The sequence below is a fragment of the Spermophilus citellus genome (genome assembly GCF_964194105.1).
Source record: "Spermophilus citellus genome assembly, chromosome: 3".
Taxonomy (NCBI): Eukaryota; Metazoa; Chordata; class Mammalia; order Rodentia; family Sciuridae; genus Spermophilus; species Spermophilus citellus.
In genome coordinates this window covers 1,425,670-1,448,400 of record NC_138184.1, presented here as the reverse complement: position 1 = coordinate 1,448,400, position 22,731 = coordinate 1,425,670, and the positions used below count along the sequence as shown (strand labels likewise).

The following is a 22,731-nucleotide window of genomic DNA, read 5'->3' as shown; positions in this document are numbered from 1 at the left end:
AGCCCTCGGGGCTGCGCAGCCTGACGCTTGCTTGCAGCCCTCCTTGCCTGGGCTCTCGCTCGAGTCTGGTTCAGCACCACCATGACCAGCTTCCGTCAGGTGCTGGCAGAGGCTGACCGTGAGCAGGGCTGTGGGAGCAGGTGCGTGAAGGCCCCTGGGATTTGCCTCACAGTCAACTGACATTTAAACTCCCATTTCTGGATTTCCCAGTCCTGGCCCAGTGTGAAAACATTTTCGCTGCAGTACAAGAATTTCCAAAACCTATTTCACTGATGCTTTTAGACATTTGTTTTCTTTTTATTATTGGTTTGTGGAACCTGGGGCTCCGCACCTGCTCGGGAAGTGCTCCACCATTGGACCACACTCCCAGCCCTTTTATTTTTTGAGATAGGGTCTTGCTAAGTTGCTGAGGCTGGCCTTGAACTTGTGGTCCTCCTGCCTCGGCCTCCTGAGTTGGTGGATGACGCCCAGCTCCCTTGAACATTCATTCTATTGGTCTGTGAGCAGGCGAGGACCATGCCTGTTGCCCCTGCTGCGCAGGAGGCTGAGGGGGAGGACTGGGAGTTTGAAGCAGCCTGGCCACCTAGCCACATCCCAGCTTAGCCAGGCCGTCTCAAGGTACAAGTAAGGAGTGGCCCGGGGGAAGTGCTTGCCTGCCCAGGAGGCGGGGACTCGGTGGGTGATATTTCAAGGATGCTGTAAACTGGGGCTCAGGGAGGGAGAAGCAGGTGCTGTGCTGCCCTGGGCCACAGTCGGGCCTCAAGAACACCCTTCCTGGGGCCACTCACTAGGGTGCTGCCATGGGACCCGACCAGAAGTCCTCTGCTGGTCTGGCTTGGGCAAGTACGTAGTACACACTGACTGTTATTTTGTTTTACTTAAAATTTTTTTTTCAGTTGTTGATGGACCTTTATTTTATTTATTTCTTTTATGTGGTGCTGAGGATCAAACCCAGTGCTTCTGGGGCTGGGGGTGTGGCTCAAGCGGTAGCGCACTCGCCTGGGATGCGTGCGGCCCGGGTTGGATCCTCAGCACCACATACCAACAAAGATGTTGTGTCTGCCGAGAACTAAAAAATAAATATTAAAAAAAATTCTCTCACTCTCTCTTTAAAAAAAAAAAACAAAAACCCAGTGCCTCACACGTGCTGGGCGAGCGCTCTGCCCCTGAGCCCAGCCCCCCCGCAGCTGGCCCTGGTGGTTATTTCTTGAGGTTCATTTTCATACCTGAGAGAAGGATAAAAATGCATGTTTGAGCTGAGTTTTATTTCTTTGGAGCGGGTACTGGGGTGCTCTATCACTGAGCTGTACCCCCAGTCCTTCTTTCTTTCTTGTTTGCCTCAATAAGTTGCTGAGGCTGACCTGGAACTTGTGATCCTCCTGCCTCAGCCTCCTGAGTTGCTGGAATGACGGGGTGACCACCACGCCGCACTGTGTTTTGTTTTTTTTTTTCTTTTCAGAGAGAGATAATTTTTTTTTTTAATATTTATTTTTTAGTTCTCGGCGGACACAACATCTTTGTCTGTATGTGGTGCTGAGGATCGAACCCGGGCTGCACGCATGCCAGGCGAGCGCGCTGCCGCTGGAGCCACATCCCCAGCCCCTTGGTTTTTTTTTTCTTTTCTTTTAGTAACGTCAGTCACTGCCCTGAGTCAGGGTCTCCTCCTCATGACCGAGGCTAGGGCTCATGGTGGGGTCCTCAGCACTGCACGTGCTGAGCAGCACCCTCCTGGCACACCCTCCCTCAGGGAACCACCACTGTCCCCAGGCACGGCCGGTGTTCCCTGGGGATGGGGTCGCCCAATGGAGAACTTGCTCTGGAGCTCTGGGCCCGCTTCTGTCAGGGAGCCTGAGGCAGGCAGATGGAGGGTCAGGGAGACCAAGGTGGCCCCTGGATCGGCTGTGGTGCAGCTGCTGTACACTGAGTTGTCATTGAGGCCTGCTGATTGCTCCCCATTGTCCCCAGCAAAACCCTGACCAGGGCTGAGGACCCCACTGCTTTGCCCCGGCCTGCAGTGGATGCAGACATGAGGTGCCTCCCAGCCTCAGGGAAGGACCGTCAGGTGGCATCTCTCCATGCCTTCATCTTTTGTCCCCAGAGCTGCTTACGTGAGCCGCACATGCTGAGAGGCGGTATGTGGCTGCACCCAGTTCATTTATTTACTTATTTTTTAGGGAGAGAGAAAGAGAGGGAGAAAGAGGAGGAGGACAGAGAGAAGCAGTGCCCAGGCTAGAGGCAGTGGGCGGGGGTGGTTCCGTGGACCTGGCATGTGGCACCACCCCCTGCCCCTGCTTGGGGCCGAGGAGCCTGGTGAGCCGCCAGGCACACGTCCTGTGCAGACGGCAGGTGGCCCTCGAGCCCCTCTACCAACACTGGGGAAATACAGCTTCTCTGGCTCTATCCCAGGAATCTGCCTGGATTTCATTCATCTAGGGCGGGCCCAGGAATCGGGTTTGTTTATATTTTTGGTGACGGGGATTGAGCCAGGGGTACTTTACCACTGAGCCACTTCTCCAGCCCTTTTTATTTATTTTTTAAAATTTTAAATTAATTAATTTATTTTTGGTGGTGCTAGGGATTGAACCCAGGGCCTTGTGCATGCTAGGCGAGAACTCTGCCAGCTCAGCTATGTCCCCAGCCCCCTTTTTTAGTTATTTTGAGACAGGGTCTTGCTAAGTTGCTTAGGGACTCATTAAATTTCTGTGGCTGGCTTTGAACTTGAGATCCTCCTGCCTCAGCCTCCTGAGCCCCTCCATGACAGGCCTAAGCCACCTGTGACCAGTGAGAATCTAAATTTCTAAGAAAAGCTCTCCAGGGAATTTCATCTGTGCAGCCAGGTTTGATACAGCCAGTTTGCCTGCCGCCCTGAGGGGTTCCTGTGGACAGGAAGTGTGCATCCTGTGTTCCAAATAAGTTCCCACAGCTGAAGAGGAGCCTGTGGACTGCCGCACTTGATTGGCAGGTGGAGGAGCGAGTTTTTCCATGGAGCTAGCCCAGGCAGTTGAGGAATCCCATCAGGCTCATCTTGAATTGCTTTTGTGTTTCAGTATGTAGCCATTTATACTTTACACCTCAAAACATTTCTAGTTCATGTTTTTTTTTTTTTTTTTTTTTTTTTTTGTACTGGGGATTGAACCTTGGGTTGCTTACTCACTGAGATACATTCCCAATATATATATATATTTTTATTTTGAGACAGGGTCTTGCTAAATTGCTGAAGCAGGCTTTGAACTTGTAACCCCCTTTCTTCAGTCTCCTGAGCCACTGAATTATAGGTGTGCGCCACTGCATCCAGCTAGTTTATATTGTTAACATAGGATCATCCCTTGGCACCCTTGAGGGCTTGATTTCAGGACTCCCAGGATACCAAAAAACCAAGGATGCTCAAATGCCTTATATAAACTGGACACAGTGGCACTGGCAAAGGTGACTTGGGAGGCTGAGGCAGGAGGATCGCAAGTTTGAGGCCAGCCTCAGCTACTTAGCAAGGCTCTGTCTCAAAAGAAAAAGAAAAAACAAGGTCTGGGGATGTGGCTCAGTATGAAATGCCTTGGTTCAGTTCCTGGTACCCTTTTACCACAATCCATATTTTGACACCAGGTAGCTTTGATATAAGCATTTAAGCACTGTCACGAGTCGCTTTGTGTTTTTGGTGCTGAGGTGGCACCCAGCGCCTCCCACCTTCCAGCATAGCGCTCGGCTGCGAAGCTGCACTCTTGCCTGTCCCGTGCGTGGATTTTATTTCGGAATCGTTGCGCTTCTGGGTCTGCGTGACTGCTTCCTGTTGCCTGCTTCTCTGCGGAGGTTCCCAGGCTCTTTCCTGTCCTGTAGCCAGTGCTCTCCCTGGGCTGCCGGTCTCCTTGAGTGCAGGTGGCTCTCCTGCTCCTCATTTGGAATAGTTCAGAGGTATTTTCTGGAAAGCGTTGCTGGGAGTGGACATGACAGGCCCTCCTGCCCTGGCAGCGGGAGGCGTGTCGCTGAGAACCTTAGTGAACTGGTGTTTTGCTGGGACCCCTGTCTTCAGTGGTCTTGGGGTACCTGGGATTGGAGTTGCTGGCCAGGTGGGCGGTCACTACGGCTGTCCGCAGCACCTGCACCTTTTTTTTTTTAAGAGAGAGAGATTTTTTAATATGTATTTTTTAGTTTTCAGTGGACACAACATCTTTATTTTATTTGTATGTGGTGCTGAGGATGAGCCCAGCACCCCGTGCATGCCAGGCGAGCGTGCTACCGCTGGAGCCACATCCCCAGCCCACCTTTTTGTTGTTGTACCAAGGATTGAACCCAGGGGTGCTTACCACTGAGCCACATCCCCAGCTCTATTTAATTTTTTCCTTTTTCTTTTTTAAAAATATTTTATTTTAGTTGTAGTTGGACACAATACCTTTATTATTTTTTTTTTCATGTGGTGCTGAGCATTGAACCCAGGGCCTTGCATGTGTGAGGCGAGCGCTTTACCCCTGAGCCACAACCCCAGTCCCTTTTTTTACTTTTTTATGTTTTATTTTGAGACAGGATCTTGCTAAGTTGCTTCAGGCTTTTGCTGAATTGCTGAGGCTGGTCTTGAACTTGCGAACCTCCTGCCTCAGCCTCCCCGGCCACTGGGCTTACAGGTGTGGCCACTGCACCTGGCAGCTCCACTTGTTTGTTTGTCTGTCTGTGGTACCAGGAATTGAACTCAGGGGCCCTTGACCACTAAGCCCCACCCCCAGCCCTGTTTTGTATTTTTTATTTAGAGGCACAGTCTCACTGAGTGGCTGAGCAACTTGCTGTTGCTGAGGCTGGCTTTGAACTGGTGATCCTCCTGCCTCAGCCTCCTGAGCTACTGGGATGACAGGCGTGTGCCACCGCGCCCAGCAGGCACCTCCACTCTTGATGTTCCCAATTTAGCAAGAGCCTGAAGTAACTTAGCAAGACCCTGTCTCAAAATGGAACACAAAAAAGAAAAGGGACTGGGGTTGGGGCTCAGCAGTAGAGCACTTGCCTCACATGTTCAAGGCCCTGGGTTGATCTTCAGCAGCCCATTAACTGCTGTGGTCCTTTGAGATGCGATAAAGGGGCATCCACGTGCCAGGCAAGGATCCCAGGAGCCCTCGAGCAGGATTTGGTAATTGGAAGCATGTTGTCAGTGTACGGTGTCGCTTGTTCCATTGTTCTAAGCCTGGATTATAAAATATTCAGAATATTCTGTGGCAGAGAGGACACTGAATAGCAGTGGCCCTCCACCCCTGCCTGGGTCAGGGCGTGGCCCTGCAGTGACAGGACGAACAGCAGGTGCTGGGGCTGCCTCCACAGAACAGCCCTGGAGGGGTGAGGTGGCCGCACGGGGACTGGGACCAGAGCTCCATGTCCCATCCACGAGGGCCTGGCCCCAGGGAGGTGGCAGGTCTTGGGGGTGTTGGAAGGAGCATGAGCCCCACCATCTGAGGCTGGGAGGACAGGATACAGCAGGTACAGCTCTTGGTCCCCTCATCACACAACCACACGGGGTGAGGAGATGGTGCTCGACACAGTGCTCCGGAGGCCCCCATGACCCCTGAACCCCGACTGTTGAAGTTACCCCAGACCCTGCAGTGACCTCTGTTTCCTCCCGGGCTGACGTGGTGACATCTGCTCATCTCGCGGTGTCCCACACTCAGGAGCACGCCTGGCTGGCACCTGACCCTGGCCCCTCGGTGCTGCTGGGCCGAGCCCTCTTGGGCATGGTGGGAGGGCAGAGCTGGCAGCCTGTGCCCAGGGCTGGAGGCACACAGCAGCGGAACCCCTGGGTGGCACGACAGGCCCAGGTGCCCTGCGTCCACTGGGGAGTGGACACATCCAACGTGTCCACGCATGTGTTGGAATGTTATGTGACACCAGAGCATTCTGTCACCCTCACCCAATGCGTACAAGAGACTGTGTCCTCGTGAGCAGTTACCTCCATCCCCTCCGCAGCCTCTGGGTGTCCACGTCCTGTCCCTGGACCCACCTGTTCGGGCATTTCCCATCAGTAGAATCGCACACTGGGCCTTTTTGTGTCTGGCTTCTTTCCAGCCTGGTTACTGTCGACTGTTTCCGGTGGATGTTTGAACTTAGGCTGTTTTTTTCTTTTTCCATTTAAGGCAAAATACATCTCTCAGTGCATTGATGAAATCAAGCAGGAGCTGAAGCAAGACAACATCGCGGTGAAGGCCAATGCCGTCTGCAAGCTGACCTATGTGAGTGCCTCCCGAGGGCTGGGCCCAGCCTTGGCCTGCAGCCTCCTCCTGCCAGGCTCACTGTGTATTCCACCTCTGTCCACCGCCCTGCTGCCCGTGTGTGTGTGTGTGTGTGTGTGTGTGTGTGTGTGTGTGCGCGCGCGCGCGTGCCTGCCTGCAGTCCATCCGCCTGTCACACTCACTGCTGCCATCTGCCAGGGTGCCAACTCCAGGTCAGGCTGTGATGATGACACAGCTGGGGTGCTGGGGGTGGCGGGGCGCTGGAGGCGAGCGGGTGGAGCCCAGGCTCTGCGCCTGCCAGGCTCCCTCCCGGGCTGCAGTTGCTGCCCATGGTGTGAGCTGGGGCTGTGCCCATCCTCCCGCCTGATTCCTCCTCAGAGATAGGGAGGGCTTTTCTCAGCAGCCCCCAGGAAGGGCACTTGTGGACCCCAGCTGTTTCCCGGAGCCCAGTGTTGTGGGTGGGAGTTCCATGTCTCAGTTGCCGGCATTTGTCGCCTTGTAGAGCTCTTGTTGACCTGTCCCTGTGGATTCTGAGTGTCAGACGGTGCAGGAGCCTAGGGTGTGTGTGGGTGCCCTTGGTGGCTGAGCTGACTGGAGCGCACGTCCGTTAAGGCGGCTCCCTTTGTCCCCGCTTTGGCGTGTGAGTAAGAGTTCCCGTGCCTCCTTCTTAACAGTTGCAAATGTTAGGGTACGACATCAGCTGGGCTGCCTTCAACATCGTCGAAGTCATGAGCGCCTCCAAGTTCACCTTCAAGGTGGGTACGGGTGGGCGTGGGCGGGGGGCATCCTCCACACCAGTATCCCCTGGGGCCAGGCTTCCAGTCTGCCAGGCACAGTGTCAGCTTCCCAAACCCCAGCCTCACGTGCACCCCAGGTGGTGAGCGTGGGTCCTGGAGGGTTTACTTGTCTTAAAAAAAAATCCTCAGGGCTGAGGGGCAGCTCAGGGGGAGGCCTTGCTTGGCATGCGCGGGGGCCTGGGTCCGCTGGTACTGCTCGTCAGCAGCAAGCCCGAATCTACCCTTGGGCATTTATTGACCCATTTTGTCCCGTTGTCCAGATGTGGAACACCTCTGAGAACTCAAACGGAGCAGGAGATGTACCATTTAGGGTGACTTTGATTAACACTGGAGTGTTGCTTACATTTGCAGAATTGAAAACTTGGGACTTTAATGGGTTAAAGGAAACATATTTCAAAAACAAAAAGAAAAAAAAAGACCAAAATAACAAAACTAATAATGACCTACCTGTCTCAGTTCCATTGGCTTTCTCCATGCAACCATCACCCCCCAAGTTGTTCACTTATTAAATACCATCTATGTAAAGCTTTTCTTTTCATTTAAAATAATGTCAACAAAATGTTGATTTTGTTAAGTCAGAACTGAGTGTGTATTTTAGATGACAAGTTAAATTTATGACCCTTAGAAAAAGTCAGTAGTTAATCTCCTTGTCTCAAGATCACTCCATTACCCTGTCCCTGTGCCTCTTAGACGTTTTCTTCTTTTTTTCCCGTTATTGGGGATTGAACCCGGGGTGCTCTACTGCTGAGCTACATCCACAGTCTCTTTTTACATTTTTATTTTGAAGACAGGGTCTCGCTAAGTAGCCCAGGCTAGCCTTGAACTTGTGACCCTCCTGCCTCGGCCTTCCAGGGGGCTGGGATCACAGGTGTGTGCCACCACACCCAGCCAATCTATTGACTGATATTTCTTGTGGTCCTGGGGATGGAACTTGGGGCTTCACACATGCTAAGCCAGCGCTCTCACTGAGCCATGCATCCCCTCACCCCAGGAGCTGGGATGGAGAAATGAAATACCATGTTTGTCACCCATACACGTGTATTTAAAGCATTCTCTGCATTTGTGAGTGTGACCCTGGGCGTCCTCTGCAGCCTGCTGAAGAGGGGCCTGGGTCATCAGCAAACCCAGGACTTCCTGCCTCACTCCCGTGGCTCAGCGGCTCCGTTGCACTCAGAGCACAGGCAGGGCCTGGCAGCCTGCAGAGGAACGTGTTTCCAGACCAGGAGCTCCCCCCACCTGGGCGTCTCCTTGAGCTGTGGAGGCCTGGCGTGGCCTGGCGCTCGCGCCCCAGCCCCCAGCACCTGGACGGAGGACACGCTGCTGGCTAGAGTCTCCAGGAGGCTTCCTCGTGTCTCTGACGTGCTGTCGCTTGACCCCACAGCGCATCGGCTACCTTGCTGCTTCCCAGTGTTTTCACGAAGGCACAGATGTCATCATGCTGACCACAAACCAGATACGCAAGGTGGGCACTCACCCCGGCCACGCTGGCCCTCCTGCCTCCTGTGCGACGCGGAGAAAGCCCAGAGGGTGGCTCCTCCAGCGAGCAGGCTTGGCCTCAGCAGACCTGGCACTCAGGGCCTGGCAGGACACCCCTGTCTTGTCTCCTCTGCTCGGTGCTGGAGGCGAGCTCCGGCAGCTCCAGGGGTGCACTTGGAGACTGGCCTTGTGGCACCTGCTCTTTCCTGCTCCCCTCCTATGGCCCCTGCTAGTGGGCGCTTTCTCCCATGTTGGTTTTTTGGGTGGTCCAGGAGTGTGAACCTCTACACTGAGCCATTACCCAGCCCTTTTATTTTTTATTTAGAGACAGAGTTTCACTAAGGTGCTTAGGGCCTCGCTAAGTTGCTGAGGCTGGCTTTGGACTTGCAATTGTCCAATTATCCTGTCTCGGCCTCCTAAGCTGGTGGGTGATAGGTGGCCGCTGTGCCGGGCTCCCCTGGGTTTTTTTAGGTTTTGTGAGGTCTCTACAGAATTCTTACCTTTCTGGGATGGCCTTGAGACCACAGAGAAGACGTCTTGCTCCTCCCGGCCCTGGTGCTTCTGGCCCGTGACGTGGCTGCAGGTGTGAGCACCTTGGAGGCCCACCCTCTCTGTGGGCCTGGCCCTGCCAGCTCCGACTGATATCAGAGGCTACAGTTTCGTGTTCACCGGGGCAAGGGCCGGACCCTGTAGGTGTTGTCACCCCTGCAGGGTACCCTGGACCATGGGGCAAGTGTGTGGTGCTATTGACGGCACAGCCTGAGGTGCAGGCCCCAGCAGAATTGTCCTACTGAGCTCGTGGTGCAGGGAGCCAGCTCTCGCCACGGACGAGGGCAGAGCTACCAGGTGTGGCCTGTAGGGACTTCAGGGTCAGGTGCCCACATGGGGCCTGGGCAGGTGGGGTTTTCTGCCAGGAAGAGGGTGTGGTTGCCAGATGGGGAAGGGGTGGGGTGCAGAAAGAGGGGGTGGGCTCTGTGTGCTTCAGCACGCCCCTGTCCCGCTCCGTCCTGACCAGGAAGCGTGCTGGGCTGTGGGTCAGGCCTGCAGTGCGGGGACCCCTGCGTCCTCTCTTTTTAAATTTTCAACATACTTTTAGTTGTAGAGGAACACGATCTCGTTGTTTGTTTATTTGCATGTGGTGCCGAGGGTCGAGGTGCCGGCAAGTGCTCTCCCCTGAGCCAGCCCAGCCCCTCCGGCCTCACTGTCTAGGGAGTCACTGTTGTCCCTGTGCTGTCCTGGCTCAGATGGAGTGCTCCCGTGCCGCGGCAGCCCATCTGCTGATTGGCACCACGAACGTGTCCTGGATGTCCCCGCCCCTGTGCCTTTCTTTCCTCTCCTTCTTCTTCTTCTTCTTCTTCTTCTTCTTCTTCTTCTTCTTCTTCTTCTTCCTTTTTTTTTTTTTTTTTTTTTTTTTTTGAGTGTAGGTTTTATTTAAGTGAAGAAAAAAGAGACAGAGCTCTTGCAGGTCCAGGGGACCCAAGGGATCACCTCCCCTGCAGTTTTTTTTTAGTGCTTTTAGTTGAAGATGGACACTGACCTTGATTTTATGTGGTGCTGAGGACGGACCCCAGGGCCTCACACACGAGGCAATTGCTCTGCCTCTGAGCTGCAGCCAGCCCTCCCCTGCTGGCTTAATGAGCCCAGGACTCTGAGAGCTCCTGGACCACAGGCCTAGGGCCCAGGAGGGCTGCTGCTCTGGGGCCGGGACCGGAGCCCAGTGGTCCTCAAGTGCCCTCTGACAGGTCTCCCTTGCAGTAGGCCCCTCAGTGTCTGGTGCCCTCTGTGGCTCTTTGCTGAGTGAAGCTGCTCTAGGAGTTGGGCTCCTGGGGGCCTGAGGGCTGTGCCAGGGCTGCTGACGTGTCCCTACCATGGAGGGTGGCTCTCGGTGCACCCCTGGCACATGCAGGCCTGGAGCCCCAGCCCCTTCAGCAGGTGGAGCCCAGGGCAGGCGAGTGGCGTCCAGTGCTCCCTGGGTGGAGGAGCCACGCGCGTGGCGTAGTGAGGTCCTGGGAGCTGCCCTTGGCTTCCCTGGTGTCCTGCTCCGTTCTTGTTCCCGGAAGATGAGTGCAGCCTTGGGCCAGAGCTCCAGCAGGCGCCGGGCTTGCCCCTGCCGGTTCTGGGGGCAGGGCTGTGGCTCCAGAGCCTGGAGCAGGGCCTCCGGCCGGAGCTGCACAGGCACACTAAGCGGCTCCTCTCCCCTCTCAGGACCTGAGCAGCCCCAGCCAGTATGACACTGGAGTTGCGCTGACTGGCCTGTCCTGTTTTGTCACCCCAGATCTTGCCAGAGACCTGGCAAATGACATCATGACGCTGGTGAGTTTCCAGCCCGCCTGCCAGCCCTTCCCTTTGTCCCGTGTTTGGGTGCCTGGAACTTGGGGTTAAGGTGTCCCACCCAGAAAGCTTGGCCGCATGGAAACATGTGAAGTGGTCTACGTGTGGCCTGGATGAGATGGGAGCTCAGCTGCTGTCACCCCTGGAGGGACCTGCTCGGGGTCACTTGAGTCCCTGTGTTTCTGAGTTCAGCTTGAAAACGACCCTGCTGGCAGGAGGAAGCTGGGAGTCCAGTGTGTCAGGCCTGTGGGTCACCTATTTTCTTGCTGAGGTGTGTGCGGCCCTGGCCCTTCTCAGTGCCGGCCAGCTGCAGTGTGGTGAGGCCTCCTCTCTGCCCAGTGCTGTCCAGGTGTGGCTCTCCTCGGCACTGAGTCAGCCTTGAAGCAAAGCCCTGTGGGCGCAGCCCCTGCATACTGGCCACACTGGGGCCTGTTCCTCCCTTTTCCACATCAGGGTGTGGACAGTGGCACCTCCCACCTGGTGAAGGTCATGTGTGGTCAGCCTTGACCACAAGAGAGTGTGGGTGTCGGCTGAGGGTCTCGGAGCTTGTTACGGCTGTCTTGGCTCCTAGATCAGGGTCAGCACACTGTGGCCCCAGGGCCAGATCTAGCTGGCTGCCTGTTGTCAACCAAGTTTTAACAATAAGTGGCTGACTTGCCAGGCAGGATGGCAGTGCCAGCAGCCCCAGCTACATGGGCAGAAGGGCAAGAGGGTCACTTGAGCCATCTCAAAAAAGAGGAAAAAATAAAAACTGAATTAAGCCAGGTTCTGGTAGCAACTGGGCGTGCCCGTGCTGCTGTCCTGTCCAGGGCAGAGCCTCAGTCATGATGGAGGCCACCGAGCCCACAAGGCTGGAAACATCACCTCCGGGCCTCTCCAGACAGCTGGCTGGCCCGGAACTAGAGTGCTGGGAGCCACCCGCGGGGTGAGGGACAGGGCCCTGGGCAGGGCGGGGAGGGTGATGGGGGAGCTTGTGTCGACCCTGGGTTCTCTCTGCAGATGTCACACACCAAGCCGTACATCCGGAAGAAGGCGGTGCTCATCATGTACAAGGTGTTCCTCAAGTACCCCGAGTCTCTGCGCCCCGCCTTCCCTCGGCTGAAGGAGAAGCTGGAGGACCCTGATCCCGGTGGGTACATTGCAGTCCCTGGGTGCTGGCCAGGTCTGCAGGAATGTGCGAGGGCATGTTATATGGGAGCCTGTGGGTTTGTGGGGTGGTGATCCTCGTGGAAGCCCCTGGTCCCCTGTGTTGTGACGGCCACTGGACACAGTAGACAGCACCTGAGGCCCAGCCTGGCCTGGCAGGCGGGAAGCCCACTGCATCCAGCCGGCAGCGGGTACAGTTGAGCTTGGGGTGCTCCTGGGATCCGGGAAGGGGTGGGGAGCAGCTCGATGACCCTATCAGAGCAACCTGGTGTCCTGCCCGGGCGCCACCTCCAACCTGGTGGCCTTGTGGCCAACATTTGCAGTGCGGCCACTGAGGGATGCAGTGTTGAACTGTCATTTAGAACCCTCTGATAGAGAACCCCTCACTGACAGGCAGTGAGGTCCCTTGTAGGTCTTTGGAGTACTTAAACCCCCAGAGGCCACACTTAGAGGTCAGGGGTGTGGAGCATGGGGACAAGGGACCCCTGGCAAGGGCCTTTACTGCCAAGCATCACCAGGGGGCTCCAAGGGGGTCTGGCTGGGGGATCAGAGCATGTGGTGTGGGGATCAGAGGGCACCAGACAGTGGGGGGGCCTGGAGGTGCCTGAGGCTGTGAGGGCATCCCTGGCACATCTGCACATCCCTGCGGGGTGTGGTCAGCGGGCCAAGTCAGGCAGCCTGCATCCAGCGTCCCACAGTGAGGTGGTCACCAGTGGTGGCTGTCCCAGGCAGAGGCTGGATGGGCCTCACTGAGGAGTTGATAGCAGGCCCAGAACTGGGGACTGTCACAGGTGACCAAGTCCCTCTGGCCCAAGGGAGGCCGGGGTTCAGGGTGCACACTCAGGAAACACAAGAGGTTGTGTGGAGGTCAGGGGTGTTTTTATCAGGCTGCATCTCATGGCCTTAGGCATAGAGGGCGGGGCCTGGTTCAGGCGAGAACACCCACCCCTGGCACAGACTTCCATCCCTTGGGGCAGAGCGGGAGTGCTGAGCTGAGCCACCTCCCCCTGGGCTGAAGGCTGGTAGGTCCAGTCCCTCCCTCCCTCCACCAGAGCGGAGGCCAGAGGCCGCGCTGGAGTGTCCTGGGCGTGTGCCATGTGGTGGAGTGCAAGACTTGGGCCACCCCACTGCATGCTGACGCTGGGGACCATGGACCCTACTCTTTTCTCAGAGCACCTCTGTGCTCCTGTCCCTGTCACCAGGGAAATGGCAGAGCTAGGGCCACACTCTGAGTTCTAGCTTGGTGGGATCAGTGAACCCTCAGAACTTTCTCTCTGGGGCTGTGGCTGTGGCTCAGAGGCAGAGCGCTCGCCTAGCATGCATGGGGCATGGGTTCCATCCTCAGCACCATATAAATGTGAAATAAAGATGTTTTGTCCCCCTACAACTTGAGAACTTTCTCTTCGGTCATGAAGCCTGGGCCATGATTTTCAAAGCAGGAAGGGGTGATTTTGGGGGGGTATTGGGGACTGAACCCAGGGTGCTTTACCGCTGAGCTGAGTCCCCTGCCCCTATTATCTGGAGAGACTCTCTAAGTTGCCCAGGCTGGCCTGGAACTTGCCATCCTCCTGCCTCAGTCTCCCAAGTGGCTGTGTAGACAGGTGTGGCCTTCATGTCCACTCATTTTCTTTCTTTTTGTTTTTCTGCTCTTTTCTTTTTTGTGTTTTTGTTTGTTTTAGTTGCAGAAGGATACAATGCTTTTTACTTTATTTATTTATCTGTTTGTTTATTTTATGTGGTGCTGGTGCTGAGGATGGAACCCAGGGCCTCCTGTGTGCAAGGCAAGTGCTCACCACTGAGCCACACCCAGCCCTGGTCTTCTGTTTTTTTTTTTTTTTTTTTGAGAGAGTGAGAGAGGAGAGAGAGAGAGAGAGAATTTTTAATATTTATTTATTTTTTTAGTTCTCGGTGGACACAACATCTTTGTTGGTATGTGGTGCTGAGGATTGAACCCTGGCTGCACGCATGCCAGGCGAGCGTGCTACCGCTTGAGCCACATCCCCGGCCCCCTGTTTTTTTTTTTTTTTTTTTTTTTTTTTAAGAGAGAGTGAGAGAGGAGAGAGAGAGAGAGAGAGGGATAGAGAATTTTTAATATTTATTTTTTAGTTCTTGGCGGACACAACATCTTTGTTTGTATGTGGTGCTAAGGATCGAACCCGGGCCGCACGCATGCCAGGCAAGCGCGCTACCACTTGAGCCACATCCCCAGCCCCCCCCTGGTTTTTTTGAAAGTTAAAAATTTCAAAAACCCTTTTTTGGGGGAGATATCAAGGATTGAACTCGGGCACTCAGCCACTGAGCCACATCGCATCCCTATTTTGTATTTTATTTAGAGACAGGGTCTCACTGAGCTGCTTAGGGCCTTGCTGTCCTTGAGGCTGGCTTTAAACTAGTGATCCTCCTGTCTCAGCCTCCTGAGCTGCTGGGATGACAGGCGTGCACCACCGCATTGAGCTCAAAAGTCTTTTTTTAAATACTGTCAGATTTATAGAAACATGGAAGAAGTACCACAAAGAATTCTGACCCATGTGCCCTTCCCTCAGCTTTTCCAAATCCTCTGTCAGTGTCTTCAGCGTGACGCCTGTTGGAACAGGAGCGCCCCTTGGTCCCCTGCACCAAGTGCTGATTCGCTCCTTGGGCCTGGCTCCAGCACCTGCCTCAGAGGAGGCTCAGGGACCCTTGTGCAGAGGAGGGGCCTGCCCCCAAGTCTTTCTGCCACCTGATGCCAGCCACACCTCTGACTAGCGACAAATTTGGGGGCTCCCGCAACCCCCTCACGTTCTACCCTTTGTTAGCACACGCCGTGCAGCCAGGCCTCAGCACCCCAAGGCATCCCTGTTCCCAGCCAGAGGCCCAGAGCCCTGGGGCAGGGCGCTCTGGGGCGGGCGCAGGCGTGGCCAGGGACTCACTGGCCTGCCAGGCCTCTGCACTCCCCTGCTCCGCCCCCCGCTGCCCTCCTTTGTGGTGGATGGCCCTTGGGAACCTGGGGATCGGGTGTCATCGGGCTCCAAGCCCCTGGCCTCCAATCGCAGGGGTGTCTCTGTGGGCCCGGGCCCAGGCTCCTGGAGATCAACAGCATGGACACCAGGTCTCGGGTATGGGAACCCGGAGCTCGGGAGAAGGCTGGACGGGCTGTTATGTCTCCTGACCCTTGGGGCCCCTTGTGAGCCAAGTCTCTCAGCCCTTGTCTCCCATGACTTTGACTCTGGATGATGGCAAGCACTGTTCTGGGCTGCCCTGCATGGGTGTCCCGCGCAGGGCTCCGTGGGCTCTGGCTGCTGGCTCGGTGGCATTGCCAGGGCTTCCCTCTGCCGAGTACTTTCTTGGACTTGTAACCAGTGGGCAGCCAGCCCTGCACACCCTCAGCTTCCCCAGCCTCTGGGTCCATGCTGTGCCCAAAGGGGCGTTTCCTGGCCCCTCCTCCCTCCCTGAGAGGAGCAGCCTGGAGACGGGGGCTGGGATTTGAGCTGTGTGCGCGCGCCAGCGCGTGGCTGCCAGGGGGTGGCACTGTGAGGCTGCTCTGTGCTTCTTCTCTGGCCTCTGGCTGTTGGCCTGGCGGGAGGGGAGGGACCCTCCCCAGCCACCAGCTCCTCTCGTGGCCCCTTCTCCGGTTCCTGTGCACCAGGCAGACCCACAGACACTTTCTCCCCCTGTGTGTTGTCCCTGGTTGTCACTACTCGTGCCTTGACCCAGATGGTCACTGAGGCCACTGGAGCCTCTGTGCCCCTATGCCCGTCTGACGTGCCCTTGGTTCCCTGCGCCACCTGCTCTCGCTGCCTCTTGCCAGGCTCATCCCACCTTCACGGCGCCCACCGTTTCTCCAGCAACCCTGGCTCCTTTGTGGTGGGTGGCCCTTGGGAACCGAGACCTGGGGATCGGGTATCATGGTCCTGGGGCCCCTTAGCACACAGACCCACAAAGTGCATGTTGTCCACACCACAGTGCAGTCCGCTGTGGCAGTGCTGGCTGGTCCTGTGCCTGTGCAGTCCACTAGCGGGTCCTCAGGCGGCCAGCGCCAGCCTTGCGACGCTGGGTTCCCGTTAGCCAGGACAGCCCAGTGGACAGGACACTCTTGTAGACGGGATGGGCCCTTGAGAACAGGATGCTCTATGCTGTTGACGTGGGTGCCTTCTTGGTCCTCAGGGGTCCAGTCTGCGGCCGTCAACGTCATCTGTGAGCTGGCTCGACGAAACCCCAAGAACTACCTGTCCCTGGCCCCCCTGTTCTTCAAGCTGATGACCTGCTCCACCAACAACTGGGTGCTCATCAAGATCATCAAACTGGCAAGTGCCCCCCGGGGTGTCTTCTTGCCCTCAGGGCCGCTTGAGCTGGCAGTGACACACCCCTCTGTCCGCAGTTTGGTGCCCTGACCCCTCTGGAGCCAAGGTTGGGCAAGAAGCTGATTGAGCCTCTCACCAACCTGATCCATAGGTAGGCCTCCCCTTGCTTGCCCGGCTCATGGCTCTCAGAGCAGGAAGCCAGGCCCCGACCACCCTCATGCCATCCTGGGCCTGGGTCCACCTTCCTGAGGAGGAAGGACTCAGGGAGTGTACCTTAGGCAAGTGCCTTGGCGCCTGAGGGACCCACTCTGTCTGTACTGCAACAGTGGACGTGGCCCTGCTGTGCACTCTCAGGCAGCCCTGGCTTCTGATCTGTGGCGTTGTGCCAACTGGTGGGCCCTGCACCCTGGACTCTGGCCTGTGGCCTTCTCTGCTTGGGCTTCTGTGGTTTGGGCTTGACACAGCACCGTGTGAGGATGTCAGAGTAGAGCAGACTCCTGCTGCCCACCCACCCCTCACCTGTCCTCCCAGGGCCCATCTTGTTTGTCCACAGTCCTGGTTACTGTGCTGGCCACAGCTCAGGAAGGGAGAGGGTGGAGTGGCCAGAGCTACCCTCCCGAGGGCCGGCCAGGGGCCCTCTGCTGGCCATGTGTGCTGATCTGTTGCTCTCCTCAGAGTGCCAGGTGGTACTGTGCGATGCTGGAGGAGGAGGTTGGGGACACTCTGTGGGCATCGCAGGGTTCACTGTGTGCCGAGCAGAACCCCAAGCCTTCCAGACCTGGTCACCTTTATTTATAAAGTAGTACCTTTGTCCTTCGCACCAGCAGAGTGGCTAGATGTGGCGGGAGCCTGTGGCTGTGCGTCTCAGAAACCCAGGCTGCTCCATGGTGCTCCCTGGGGACTCTAACTGCACTGCTGGTTAACTGTGTTTGTTTAAAGCAAGGAAGAAGGCCTCAAGCCTGGCAGAACTCGCCAGAATCTTCAGTTAAATGTGTGCTCTATTTGTAATAAAAGGAGCAGGGAGAGGGCGGTGAGCTGGGCCCTGAGGTGAGGCCAGGGGGTGACTCTTGGTGGCCGTCACAGTGTGGCCGGGGCTGGCAGCAGTGCTGTCCCTGTGAGGCCTCCAGGGCAGTGCCCCCACCTGATGTCTGGGGGGCCCCCGGACCTTGTCCTCACACTGCTTCTCTTCCTCCCAGCACGTCTGCCATGTCCCTTCTGTACGAGTGTGTGAACACCGTGATCGCAGGTGAGCCCACCTCATCTCCTCTGGGGGTGCTGCCAGGCTAGCGTGAGGGTGCCAGGCCTGCCCCAGGGTGTCTCCCTTGCTGAAGCTCAGGAAGGGAGAGGGCGGAGTGGCCAGAGCTAGCCAGGCCACGTGGCCTCCCCTAGAGTCAGGTGGCCCACTGTCCCCTTGACCCTGGCGTCCATGAAGGTCTCTGAGGTAGCTCATAGCCCAGCCCTCTTTGGAAATGTGGGGTTTCCCATCTAAGGGGACAGAGCCCAGTTACCCAGCCCCTGTCACCTGGGATCGGCACCTGCTGCTCCAGCCCTCCTCAGGCCCCTCCCACAGAAGGGACCCAAGGTTTCGTGCATTTTGTCCGTGGATACTGAAGTTTGGTTTCACCAGCTTGCATAGGGTTGAGGGGCTGAGCGGTGGCTCCGAGATGCGCGCTCGCCTGGCGTGTGTGAGGCACTGGGTTTGATTCTCAGCACCACATACAAATAAATAAAATAAAGATCTAGCAGTTAAAAAATGTCTTAAAATTAAAAACAAATAAACAAACAAAAAACCAACTCTGCACAGGATGGGGCCAGCGCTCCTCACACCTGGCCGGGCTGGAGGGACCGGATGCTGTGTGTGCCCAGTTGTCTCATGCCCCTTGGGGTTGTGTGTGTGACCCAGCACTTGCGCGTGGCTGCCGAGCCAGAAGCCCTCCAGCCTCCCCTGCTGCTCCTTGTTGGAGGAGCAGAGCTCTTGCCACTGCCTGGCGCCCTGTGTCTCTTGCAAACTGGTCGTTGAACCTGGTGGCCCAGGAGAATTGAGTCTCGGTGCCCACCTAGTGGGGTGCCCTGGGCGGGGCAGAAGGCTCTGGTGTTGGCTGTGGTGCTGGTGGCCGCCTCCCACACTCCTGAGGTGATGTCATAAGACACTGATGCGATTCCGTGCTGGCAAGAGGAGAAGTGGGGCCACGCCACGGACAGGGAGGGCCAGTGGGCATCGGGGTGAGGCATAGGCAGACCGGGGGACAGTGGAATTTGGCCAAGAGAATTGAGTGGCCCTGACAATGAGGTGGGGAGTTCCAGCTGCAGGAGGGGCCTGGCACGCCTGGAGCAATGGCTCTTGGGTGATTGTGCTAGAGTCAGGACGGGGACATGGCCTGACACTGTGGAACTTCCCTGGATGGGGGTGACTGATGCCCTTCGGGCTGTGATCTACTTTTTTGGTTCATGTGATTACAATTGGCCAAGGGCAGGACCAGGACCAAGGGCAGCCTAAAGTCACAAACAAGATTAGGGGTTCAAAGACCCCCGGCCTGGAGCCCTGCTGGGGTCCCCAGGTCTCAGCACGGGCTGTTCTCCCAGCTGCGGTTCTTACAGTGACAGGACCCAGAGCAGTCAGAGGTGGGAACCGCATGTGGGGGCACTTGGGGACCAGGCAGGGCCTCCAGAGTCTCCTCCCACTTGGTCCCCACAACACACCTGTGGAAAGTCACTGGGAGCTCACAGAGACCCAGCGCCTGGGGTCAGTGGGGGACACGCGGCCCTCTGCTTGGCGCGTGCTGAGATCCCAGATCCAGAGGCGCCCAGGGGCTGAGCGGAAGCCACACTGTTGGCCCCACGGCTCAGGGCCAGGAGCCCCTCCTGTCAGGGGGGTGGAGGCCCCAGGGCCAGGTCCCCAGATGCTCAGGCCAGTCTCAGCCTCAGGCTGTGGGGTGGGCTCTGGGGTGGGCTCTGGGCTGCTCAGAGCTGCTGAGCCTAGTGGTTCCCAGGGCAGCAGCCCTGCTTGTCAGCACCACTGGGCTAGGGCGGGTGTCCGAGCTCCGCTGCTGGCCGTGGGTGACGTGCCTGTCTGTTGCAGTGCTCATCTCTCTGTCCTCTGGCATGCCCAGCCACAGTGCCAGCATCCAGGTACGTGCCAGCACCCTGCTCTGGGGTGGGCTCTGCCCGTCCTCACCGTCACCCACCTAGCACGCCTCTCCCATGTGAGCCCTGTGTCCACTCCCAGCTTGGGCCTGTGCACTTTGTAGTGCACACGGAGGTGTCGAGGGAACCGTGGCCCTGTGTTCCCAGTGACAGGCAGAGCTGCTGCAAGCTGCCCCAGAGCCAAATCAACAGTGGAGCTCCCAGGGGCTCTTGGCACCTGCTGCACCCAGGGTGTCCCTTTCTTGTCACTTAGAAGACAGCCATCCTGCTGCTGAACTCCCCCTAATCCCTATGGTCATGGGCCCGTTGCCCAGTGCCTCGGAGCTCTGGGCTGCCAGGCCCCTGGCTGACCTGGGCATCACTGGGTAGTCACCTTGGTCACTGTCTTGGTCACTGAGGTGAAGGAGGCCGCCGTGTCCCAGCCCCTTCCCAGAGGCCCCATCCTGCTGGCGCACGTCTGCTGGCCCATGAGGGCCTCTTGCTGGCAGGGTCCATGTGGTCCGTGCTGGCTTGCCTGCCCTGGTGCCTGCAGACCCATTGCCATCCTGCTGAGCAGGCCCTTGGGGAAAGGCCCTGGCCTCAGGGGAGGCAGACAGCTTGGTGGGCTGGGGGTAGGGCGGGCCCGCCTCCACCAGGTTCACCTGCTGTGGAGACGGAATCAGGTGCCCTCCTCTTTTCAGCTCTGTGTTCAGAAGTTAAGGATCCTGATAGAAGACTCGGATCAGAACTGTAAGTCGCCCTCTCCTCCAGCTCTTGTTCCTGTTTCCCAGACTCTGGGGAGCGAGGCCTCTGGAGCCTTAGAAGAGGGGCGGGGGTTGTGGAGGCCAGGGGTCCTGCACAGACTCTGTGAACAGACCAGCACCAGCGTCAAGACAGATGCTGCCCCAGCTCCGGGCCTGGGCAGCACTCCCCTGGACCTGTGTGCTCGGGCCAGGCCCTCCGGTGGCCCTGTGGGCTGTGCCCTGTGCACTTGTCTGCAGGCTAACGGCTGCAGTCCAACCCAGGGAACCAGAGGGGCCGTGTTGCAGGTAGTGAGAGATGCCACAGGTGGGCAGAGCCAGGGGAGGCTGGGTCGTCTTCAATAGGACAGGTGGCATGGGCTCCCAGGGCTGTGGCCATGATGCCTTTCTGCTGCCCGCACTGTCCCTGCGGCTTCTGTTGAGGAATCTGGCTCAGTGGTACCATGTGGCACCTGGGCTCAGATGACTCCCTCAAGCTGGGGTTGTGGTCCCCAGGTCTCTATGGCTCTGCTCATCTCTACTGTGGCTCAGAAACCCCTGTGGCTGGGCAGGCGGGCCCTGGGCAGTGAGACCTCGCCACGGCAGCAGGCTGCAGGCCCGTGCCCATGGACAGGCTGCTATTTGCAGCTCCGGTTTCTGTTTTGTTCTGCTGGTCCCAGGGACTGGACCCAGGAGTGCCCAACCACTGAACCACGCCCTCAGCCCTTCCTGTTTTTTATTTGGAGACAGGGCCTTGCTAAGTAGCTAAGGATGGTCTTGAACTTGTCCACGTCCTGTCTCTACCTCCCAAGCTCCTGGTTTAGTTGGCATGTTCGCCCCTCTCTTCTCCATGGCCAAATGTGGGCCAGTCAGGTGTGGGCAGTAAACACCAGGGCCTGTGGGCACCAGATGGGGCACAAATCCCTGTGCTTCCTGATGGACATGGGAGTGGGGGCGACATTTGTCGTGGATGGAGAGTAATGGCTGCTAGAACTGGAGGGCAGGTGTGGGGGTGTTGCGAGTTCCTCCCTGTCCTGCTCAGAGGCCCCTCTCCCGTGGACTGTGCAGAAGGCCCTTGTGTCGTGTTGCAGAGCCTTGGCCCTGGCTCCTGGGGAGGGCCACAAAGCTGGGAGGTGCTGCCGGGTCCACGAGGCATCACGTTCTCTGTCCATGCTGACGGCTCCCATCTCCCCACAGTGAAGTATTTGGGGCTGCTGGCCATGTCCAAGATCCTGAGGACGCATCCCAAGTCTGTGCAGGCCCACAAAGACCTCATCCTGCAGTGCCTGGATGACAAGGACGAGTCTATCCGGCTGCGGGCGCTCGACCTGCTCTACGGGATGGTGCGCCTCAACCTTGTGCCAGCCCCGGGGGCACATGGGGCTCACGGGCCCTGGCAGGGTTAGATGGTGGCCAGGGGCCTGTCTGGATTTCGGGCATGGTGGGGACAGGCTCTGGGTGAGCTGCTGTGTGTCAGCTGGGCTTCCTCCTGGGCCCTTGTCCTGGGGGGAGGCTGCCCAGTGTCGACTGCGGATTCTGCTGGGTTGAGGGAGTGCGTGCCTGCTAAGTGCAGACCCTCGCCTTCCCCCGCTAGGTGTCCAAGAAGAACCTGATGGAGATCGTGAAGAAGCTGATGACCCACGTGGATAAGGCCGAGGGCACCACCTACCGAGACGAGCTGCTCACCAAGATCATTGACATCTGCAGCCAGTCCAACTACCAGTACATCACCAACTTCGAGTGGTCCGTGCCCACGCCTCCCTGGTGTCCTGCATGGGCCGGCGCTTGTGGTCCCTGGGGCGCCTTTCACGGGCTCTCCCTGCAGGTACATCAGCATCCTGGTGGAGCTGACCCGGCTGGAGGGTACCCGCCACGGCCACCTCATCGCTGCCCAGATGCTCGACGTGGCCATCCGCGTGAAGGCCATTCGCCGGTTTGCAGTGTCACAGATGTCCGCCTTGCTGGACAGCGCCCACCTGGTGGCGAGCGGCACTCAGCGGAATGGGATCTGCGAGGTGCTCTACGCAGCTGCCTGGATCTGCGGGGAATTCTCGGAGTGAGTGGGGCAGGCAGTGGACACCGTGAGCCTCAGGGATACTGGGATGTACCAGCATAGCCGTCCCCTGGCTGTCTTGCCGTGCCCGCCTAGCTCGATCTTCCGCTGAAGTGTGGGTTTGTCATCAGCTGGGACTCTGTAGTTGCCACAGAAATCTGTATACCTGATAGGATCACTGCCACCCTGTGGCCCCTGCAGGGTCCTGTCCCTGTCCCCACTGCCCTTGACCACTCTCTGCCCAACCCCCACGGCAGCTGTTTGCCCTGCCCTGGGCCTGGCAGCTCAGCGAGGGTGCCTCACCTCTGGACTCCCAGGAAGGGCCGCGGCCCACAGTCGTGTGGTTCTGCCATTTTCTCATGGGGGCAAGGTTTGATCGCGGGAGGGGATGTAGACAGCGAGCCGGGGCGCGGGCCTGGCCTGTCTCCGTGATCGCTGGGCACTTCCGAGTTTCCCCTTGTGGCCCATGAACTTCCCAGGTGGCCAGTCCCTAGGGCGTGGCTTCTCTTTCCTTTGCACGTCTGTCTTGTCTGGGCCGTGGTCTGTCGGCTGTGTCCCGTGACATGCCATTATGGTTCCTGGTTCTTC

The 22,731-nt window shown here is 57.6% G+C and overlaps 1 protein-coding gene across 3 annotated transcripts in view; it reads left to right on the top strand.

The window, feature by feature from the left end:
• AP3D1 (adaptor related protein complex 3 subunit delta 1) overlaps window positions 1-22,731 on the top strand; it is a 39,543-nt gene that overhangs the window by 6,917 nt on the left and 9,895 nt on the right. The window contains exons 2-14 of one of the 3 annotated variants that reach the window (XM_081287014.1): window positions 6,102-6,197; window positions 6,872-6,952; window positions 8,376-8,456; window positions 10,676-10,783; window positions 11,801-11,930; window positions 16,091-16,230; window positions 16,305-16,378; window positions 17,424-17,473; window positions 19,307-19,356; window positions 20,052-20,100; window positions 21,288-21,433; window positions 21,685-21,833; window positions 21,916-22,146. In XM_081287014.1, coding sequence (XP_081143140.1) covers window positions 6,102-6,197; window positions 6,872-6,952; window positions 8,376-8,456; window positions 10,676-10,783; window positions 11,801-11,930; window positions 16,091-16,230; window positions 16,305-16,378; window positions 17,424-17,473; window positions 19,307-19,356; window positions 20,052-20,100; window positions 21,288-21,433; window positions 21,685-21,833; window positions 21,916-22,146 — 1,385 coding nt within the window. Of the gene's footprint in view, window positions 1-6,099; window positions 6,198-6,871; window positions 6,953-8,375; window positions 8,457-10,675; window positions 10,784-11,800; window positions 11,931-16,090; window positions 16,231-16,304; window positions 16,379-17,423; window positions 17,474-19,306; window positions 19,357-20,051; window positions 20,101-21,287; window positions 21,434-21,684; window positions 21,834-21,915; window positions 22,147-22,731 lie in introns of those variants that run through there. The other 2 variants (XM_081287016.1, XM_081287015.1) reach the window with 2 other exon arrangements.